At 31.0% G+C, this 8,200-nt stretch overlaps 1 protein-coding gene and 1 long non-coding RNA gene across 10 annotated transcripts; one reads left to right on the top strand and one right to left on the bottom strand.

Annotated features, from left to right (window-relative positions):
- The first annotated feature begins 200 nt into the window (after nt 1-200).
- LOC104711887 (uncharacterized) lies at nt 201-3,011 on the top strand. 9 transcript variants are annotated; one of them, XR_002033425.2, is made up of 9 exons: nt 201-455; nt 956-1,017; nt 1,117-1,243; nt 1,346-1,459; nt 1,655-1,847; nt 1,962-2,007; nt 2,164-2,239; nt 2,376-2,684; nt 2,746-3,011. XR_002033425.2 is itself a non-coding variant. In XM_019229791.2 (8 exons), exons 2-8 carry the CDS (start codon nt 958-960, stop codon nt 2,603-2,605), a joined length of 846 nt encoding a protein of 281 aa, XP_019085336.1. In that variant the 5' UTR covers nt 249-455; nt 956-957; the 3' UTR covers nt 2,606-3,011. The 9 variants fall into 9 exon arrangements, 2 of the variants coding, with proteins under 2 accessions (XP_019085336.1, XP_087320768.1); XR_002033426.2 differs by having other exon boundaries at nt 266-455; nt 2,759-3,011; XR_015565934.1 differs by having other exon boundaries at nt 294-455; nt 1,933-2,007; nt 2,759-3,011.
- Nucleotides 3,012-3,322: 311 nt separating this feature from the next.
- Nucleotides 3,323-3,856, bottom strand: LOC147938976 (uncharacterized). Its single transcript, XR_015565935.1, has 2 exons — nt 3,668-3,856; nt 3,323-3,596 (listed from the first exon to the last, which is right to left on the bottom strand). It is a non-coding gene; the product is annotated as an uncharacterized LOC147938976 (long non-coding RNA).
- Between the last annotated feature and the right edge of the window lie 4,344 nt (nt 3,857-8,200).

The raw sequence follows: 8,200 nt of genomic DNA, 5'->3' as shown, positions 1-8,200 counted from the left end.
TGTTAACCACATAACGTCATATAGTTCATGCATGTGGCCATGCAATACATATATTTCGTGTAGTTGATGATACAATATTATACTTGGCATGTGTGACCATGCATTCTCCAATATTTCAGGTAGCTAGCCATCTTTTTTCCTTAATTAAATTCCCCAAAAAAATCTTCCAGACTAATCAAACATACATCGAAGTAGATAATATTCAGGTAATTGAGTACTTGATAAAGACGTATAGAAAAGGAAAAAAAGAAAGTTGCGCTTGAGTAAAAGAATTAAGGCCCAAAATTGTTTGTGTTGGACCTATTCAGGTCCATCTTTTTAGGTTCAATCGGCGACTATTCTTCTCTCGTCGTCGTCTTTCACCGGTTCCGGTTCCGAAGCGGGAATCAGAAATTCGCTTCTTCTTCCTTCTTTCTCCGCCAAATTAGGGTTTCTTCTGTCTCTTCTTCACTCAGGTTTGTGCCTCAACGACTGCTTCACTTGTAGCTTGATCCTTGTTTCTCGAGCTTCTTCTATTGGTTTTCAATTTCGTTTTTTTCTGTTTTTTTTGTTTTTGTTTCGTTTCCATGATCAGATCTTAGCTAAATTGAGAACAATGAATTGATTCTTAATCCTCAGCTTCTGAACCTGTTTGAAACATTTGACTTGATTCTTTATTTTTATCGTTCATCAATGGTTTAATAGTTGTTAAATCAAACTTTATTTAACCTAATAACTTGTTCTAATGATTACAACCAAAATTTCAATCAATTTGGTTTGGACAATGACTTGATTCTGAATCCTTAGCCTCTGAACCTGTTTTATTGTTTGTTTTGTTCTTGATCTGTAAGTTATTCTTTACTTGAATGTAGCATGTGATTTTGATAATCAATAATAGAACACATGTTCTTGATATGAAATCTTTGTGTTTCTCCTGTTCTCATACTTTTTTTGTTTTTGTTTTGGTGTATGTCAGGGATGATGAATCTTTCTCCGTTTAAGAGAGATATAGATGAGCTCATTGGCGAGTTTGTGGAGGTTCTTTTCCTCAATCTTTGTTTATGTAGCCTTAAGTAAATTTTTTGAATTTTACCTCTTTTCCAGTTTTGTTGAATCTCTTCTGGTTTTGCATTTTAGGGTGATTTGACAACGTTTGCTGATATGAAAAGCGTGTGGCTATCCCGAAAGTTTTCTTATATATATGATGCTAGTCCTAACAGCAACTTAGCCTTTTTCATGCAGTCGCTATATGCGCATACCATTGGTACGTTTTTGGTTCAATTCCTTTGGAGCTGCTGTTTGCATTCACCCTTGTGCTCCTTAGTTTCTTAGCTAAGCTCACAAGCCAACCTTTATATCTATACAGGTCACATGGTTAGTATTGATTCTTTTTCACGGAGACTTGGTGGTCTTTACTGTCTCTATTGTCTTCACGAGATCCAACCTTTTAAACCCAAGTTCAGAGTTTATATCTCACTTCGTAAGTGTTTACCTTTCGTCTTTCTTGCTGTAAGCTTTATAATGTCTACATAACAGTTTGATGTATCTATCAGCTTTAACTACATTCTTTATTTAACCATATATTGTGAGTGTGATGTGAGTCATTTGACCAATTCTTTCGAACTTCTCCTTATTGTTAGTACTATACTAAACTTGTGCGGTTCTCGTCTTGTAGAAGAGCTTGGGAAATTTAGGGATCTTGTAGTCGAGGCAAAAGATAAAGGTGTAGAGATAGCTGCTGCTGTGGCAAAACAAATGCTTGATAAGAACATGTTTATATTTGGAGCTGTGGGTGAAGATTCTGCAACCAAGAAACTTAGTCAATTAACAGAACTACAGAACGCACGAGTGCGGTTTGCCTGTGATAAGTATGTCATTTTTTTTTGTCCCTTAAAGTTTTTTATTTTATTTTCAGAGGACTAACAAATTCGAAGTTTTAAATAACCTTTTTAGTGATATTATTCTCATCTTGACTTGAACAGATTACTCTCTGAAACCGAGATCGAGCAATTTATTCATTTGGATATGGTGAGTACGAAATATTTAAATCTTCGAAGCGTTTTACATTTCTCTATTGCTCTTGCCTAAAGATAGTGGGCAATAAGCATATGTCCAACACTTTGATTTTAAACTTCACTAAAGTTCTCTATATTGTACCGTTCTTGCTGCTTTTGTTCTTATCAGGGTAACGAAGTTGATCTGAGTTCCCTACATAAAAGGTCTTTAGATTATGCAGAGGCCAAGAAGCGCGCAATCAAAGGTATGCTACTTCATATGAACTGTTTTGTGCAGCCAATTTTTTTGTTCTTTTTCATCTCTAAGTATTACCTTTAATGTTATTTCCCTCCCACCCCATTTCATTATGTTTTATACCCCTTGTTTTCGTAATGTTAAAGGAGCAGGAGAAATAGTGGAGATTGAAGACATAAAGCACATATCAGAAGAGAAAGAGTTGATGGGAGAGAAAGTGGAGATATTGAAAGAGGAATGGGATGCACAAAGACTTTCATTATATGAACAAACCAAGCTTGATGGTCTTACTAGGACACAGAAACTATTGAAAGATGTGGAACATGATGAAGATGATGGGTTTGAAGAGCTTAATAGCTTACTTTCTCAGAGCTGATTTCGACATTTGCAATCACCGTTTAAAGATTAGGATGCGTGCAAATGAAAAAAGCTCTCTGTAGATATGGCATTCACAGGTAGATTTTGATGAATTTTGCCATTAACTCTTTTATCAATGATAATCTTTTGTTTGATCAGGTAATGTCAACAGTCAGGTTGCGTCAGAGAGCTTGTTCAATACAATCTCATTAAATCCAAGAGAGCAACATGCTGCTTAGTAAAACAAGGCGATTAAGATGTTAATCCCGGTTTGCAGTTTTATGGTAATTAACATGTTGATTAGGAGAATACGTATAATTTGGTTAGTAATAGTTTGACAAGGTGATTTGTTAAGAATGTAATCCCGGTCTGCGATTTCTAGTTGTTACTTGAAATGAGGCAATGCTATGTTTTTTTTTCTCCAACAGCTTCTCGAAACTTGATACAAAACTAGAAATCTGCAGTTCTGATTCTATAACCTGTAAATTTATTGTCTATTATTAGTTTTTAATTTATTGAAAGTGTCGATAACAATTGTGTTTAGCGAGTCTAACACTCAGTCATCATTGTATAAACTCTAAAAACAAGGGATGTTAAAATATCGATCGAAAACACATCACTCGTAACAGTTTCTTCTTTTGATCTTACCAATCATTAGAAGACTATAGCTTGTTACCTGAATCGGTCCTGCCTCTAAAGTCTGGTGATATCCAGCTTTGAGTTTGTGTGAGCAGTGTTTTGATGATGAACTCGGTAGCATTTATAAAAGGTTAACCCACATTAACAAAAGTGTATGTATGTAGATGTAGTTTACATGGTCAAAATACGGTGTATATAATATAGATTCAAAGGCAATCAACGGGAAGTATGACACCAACTCCAATAAAAAACCAACAAGAAATATTGAGACGTTAAGTTAAAGCTTACAAGAAAACAATCACAATAACTTCGAATTGTGGTGGGCTTTGTCTTTAGTTGATAGGGCCACCTCCAGTTGTATGTCGTATCTTCTGAAGCCATATACAGTATATATAAAAACGCATATCTCAAGCAGATACAGAGAGTTTAAGGATTTATTCACCTTGAGTTCCCTCGGTTGCTATGGTTGGTTCAAGGTTATCCATGATCTGCATCCCATCACCATAAGCATAGATGGTCGCCGCACCAAGATAGTTCATAAGACCGGTCCACCGAGATAATATAATTGTAATGCTATTTTAAATTTGTGGAGGAGTGAGGACAATGTAGTACACATGCACGAGGGAAACACAATAGATAACAATGAATGCGGAGCTAAAAATGAAGAAAACACACCGTTTGCATTGCATGGTTGTAAAATGAAGTACGCAATTACATTCTTTTTGCTATAAAGTGTTGTATTTATTAAAAGTCAGACCAATGTTAAAATCTTTTTATTAAAGAGTGAAATAATTGAGACTTGAGAATATACGGTTTAAATCGAAACACCTAGACGACTACGTAAGAAAAGAGATCAAACTAATCGCAAGGAACAAGATCACTTGTAATTAGTTTTTAACTTCCACAAAAAAATAGCAAAAAATAAAAATAGCAAACATGAAAATAGTGGACGAGCAAATAACTGGATTATTTATAAGCTAGTTTTGTATATTAATTAGGTTGAAAGATTCGACATTAACGTGAAATCGTCATAGAACTTAACTTGTCCTCTTCCTAAATGTAAAACAAATTCCCTAATCATTATGCAAAAAAAAAAAAACACATTTATTTTATCAGAAAAAGTAATATCTAATTATGGGTTCGATGGTGATATCGAACTACTCCTTACTCTGTTGCTTGAATCATCGCTACAAAAATTAATACAAAAATAAATAAAGCTAATGTAAATCAATTGGACATGAAATTATAAAAGGGTCTACAAAATTATGGCTGCAAAGATGTAGTGGGTTGGTAGGATGAATTGATTTAAACACTTTCATGTGTGCATGCTCTTCACCACATCTTGTCTTCTTAACATTTTTACTTACGTAATTAGATACTACCAACTATTTGTTCTGAATAATAATAACAAAAAAATCTGCAAATCTACGATTGAAAGTATTTTATACAAAGAATAACATAGTCTAGACTTTGATAATATATTTAATGAAAATGCGAGTATAAACATTTTGTATTGCAAAGTATGAAGAATCAAAACGTCACATATCAACCTCTATATTAGTGATTTTTTATTTTTATTTTTGGATAAACGTTGAACTCGAGATTAGTTGGGTTTCTAAAACTGATTATAAAATTATCTTAGAAGATATTGTTTCAGGCAGCTATCCATCCCTCCAACTTCTTCATAAGCGTCGTCAACCTAAAAATTAAAATGCTGACTAAGCTAAAATAAATATAAAAATAAAAAAGAAGACGAAAACACTAAAAATATAAATGATTATCAAATGAAAATTACGTGAGGGAGCCCTTGTTGTGGGTCATCAATGCAACAACTACAGTGGCAAAGATCCATCAGACACCACTCGTCTCACCAACCCCCTTCAGCATCCCCATTCCAAAGGTCAATATAATCTCAAAATATACAATCACCAAAGTCATTTGTCCAAATCAGCCACATAAACTTTCATTTATGTTTTTTTTCCTAATATATAGATAAATGCACACACCTCATACAGCCTTTACGACGTTAACTCATTGGAAGAAAAAAAAAAACAGCAATTGGATTCTTTCCTTCTTGGTGTAACTTATATAAGTCATAATCCAAAAAAAGATATATCCTTTTGAGTTAAGCTCTTAACCAAACAAAGAGTATTTTTTGTTTTACTCAAGTCGATAAAATTGTTAGCAACTCTGGCCTTATAAAATACAATATAAGCTCATGACAAAAAAAAAAAAAAAAAAAAAAAAAAAAAAAAAAAAAAACTCACGAAATTGGATAATATTTTCCGTATACTCGAGAGAAGAAACAGAGTACTGCCTCATTTCAAGTAACTAGAGATTACAAACCGGGATTAACATTCTTATTCACTTTGTTAGATATTTTGTTATCACTAACCATTATATATTCTCCTAATCAACATGTTAATTAATTATCATAAAACCGCAAACCGGGATTAATATTCTTTTAATCACCTTGTTTTTCTAATCAGCATGTTGCGCTCTTGATTTTATGAGAATGTATTGTACTAGCTCTCTGACACAATCTGACTGTTTATATTACCTTTTTTTTTTGTTAAAGACTGTTTATATTACCTGATCGAACAAAAGATAATCATTGTAAAGAGTAAGTAATGGCAAAATTCATCAAATCTTCCTGTAAATGCCATATTTACAGAGAAATGATATATATATATATATATATATATATATGTAAATTCCTGATATATATATATATATATCTTCGTCCATAATACTTTTTTTTCTATTTCCTTCCTCTAAAAATTTTCAACGTAATTAGATATTCACCCGCGGTACACCGCGGGACTATTTTTTAATAAAAATAAAATTTTATTCGTTTTGTAGATTAACTATATATATAACTAATATTTAATTTGTATTTTTTTAAATGTACAACCTTATATATATATATATTAGTTAGTGTAGAAAGTATTTTGTTTGAGGTTTATTGTTTTATATTATAGGAACTATAACATACAATTAAAGAAGTAGTGATTTATAGAAGGGAAATACTGTGTGTGTTTATAGAATTAATTCCTACAATTTTGTAAAATTGGAAACTTAATATTAATTAAATTGGAAACTTGATATTAATTAAATTAATCATAAACTTAATATTTAATGTTAAAGGGAGTGGTTCCTATTATTTTGAAAATTTTATTTGGATGGAAAATCTTGTTTTCCAAAATTGAAATTTAATATTAACTAGATTTTAACTAGAAATTTTTAAAAGTAAAATAAAAATAGAAATTTTTTGTAGATTAAATATATATATATATATATATGACTAATGTTTTATAAATTTTAAATGTATATCCCTTATATTTATATATTATTCAGGTTTATCGGTTTAAAAATTTAGGTTTCCCAGTTTAATTGTTAAATTCAGAATATAACCCGTGGTATAACGTAGTAATGCTTGTTTATTTTACATAATCGTAATTTAATAAACTCAATTAGATATGCCTAATATTCTAATGTCGATGGTGTTAACAAAATAATGAACTAATGATTTACTAACAATTAATGATATAATTTTCAATTTTTATTAATACACAAACTCATCACATTATATACCCAAACACAATTTTTCTTCCTTGCTTAAGTAAGACATGCACGTTTCTCAAAATCTAAATAACGAAAAATGCAAAAAAAATATAGTTACACTAATTTTATGATTATTTAAAGCAAGTAAACTGAATAAGTCAAACAAAGATGACAAGAAAATCGTAATTTTAATTTCAAATATTATTTTATATTTCAAACAAAATCTTTTAATTGTGGTTGGTTTTAAGGATAGTAAATCGGTTTCCAATATTATCACCAAACGGTTTACTTGGTTCAATCGAAATATACAATTCGGTTTAAACTGATCAACCTCAAGAACAATTTTGAGACAATAAAGTTTCATATTTTTACCCAATGGGGCTTAAGTGTTTTAGAAACATTAGTACTCTCTACATTTCTAAAAGTATCATTCTATATACATTCCCACAATAAAAAGATCTTGTGAAACTGTAAGAAGAAGCCTTTTTTCATAAATCTGACTTCATTCAGTTCCATCTCTTGGAGTTCTTGCTAGCTTTTGACTTCTGTTTTGCCTATTGAAACGCTTGCATCTTCTGCTTCTTCCTCGCTTCTTTCTCAGCTTTTGACATCTTTGACTTTGTCTTCACTTTTGGAGCTTTCTCTTCTAGCTCTGCTTCTCTCTCCAGCTCATTTGCTCTAGCATCAAGATTCTTCTCCAGGTAATACTGAGCACATTCACACATTCAAAAAGTTATATAGAGATCAAATTCTATTAATGATATAATTTTTAATTTTTATTAATACATAAACTTATCCCGCTACATACCCAAACACAATTTTTCTTCTTTGTTTAAGTAAGACATGCACGTTTTTTCAAAATCCAAATAACTACACTTACTTAACTCACAATACTTGACAAAAAATAATCATACTTGCAAACGTATATACAGTCATTATTAATTTAACCGGAGTCAAGTGTTCCACCTTGTGCCGATCTAGCTAGTGATATCATTAACAAACTACTTAAAATATTTTTTTGCAAGTCAAATGTTTGGTTTAGTGTTAATACTGAAAAAATGTTATTTATAACATTAACTCCTAAAATTTTTCCAAAACAAACATTACTCCAGATTTTGTTTCCTAAATATTTTACATTTCATTCCAACTAAAAAATAACAGTAATCAATATGGAAATATAAACTATCATATATAGCCACACATTCTGTTGTGTTTTGAAGATATTCTATATCTGAATCTTTCACAAGCAAAAAAAACAACAATTTGATTCCCATTTTGTTTTCCAAAACCTGTGAGCTTTGATTCTTAACGTAAGAAAAACTTCGACTGACATTTATTTAAATATTATAATTAACATATATAAATTTTATAAAATTTTAATTATTACGAATATATAAAATTAAAAAAGTCT

Source organism: Camelina sativa, chromosome 9, assembly GCF_030686135.1.
Source record: "Camelina sativa cultivar CO46 ecotype springtype chromosome 9, ASM3068613v1".
In the NCBI taxonomy this organism is placed as follows: domain Eukaryota; kingdom Viridiplantae; phylum Streptophyta; class Magnoliopsida; order Brassicales; family Brassicaceae; genus Camelina; species Camelina sativa.
This window is presented reverse-complemented; position numbering and strand designations above follow the sequence as displayed.

Bases quoted from the DNA above. Each gene is read 5' to 3' on its own strand.
- LOC104711887 (XM_087464642.1), top strand. From the start codon at position 949: ATGTCAGGGATGATGAATCTTTCTCCGTTTAAGAGAGATATAGATGAG. The intron at 1,848-1,961 runs GTATGTCATTTT...TGACTTGAACAG, and splicing joins GTGCGGTTTGCCTGTGATAA to ATTACTCTCTGAAACCGAGA. The intron at 2,008-2,163 runs GTGAGTACGAAA...TGTTCTTATCAG, and splicing joins AATTTATTCATTTGGATATG to GGTAACGAAGTTGATCTGAG.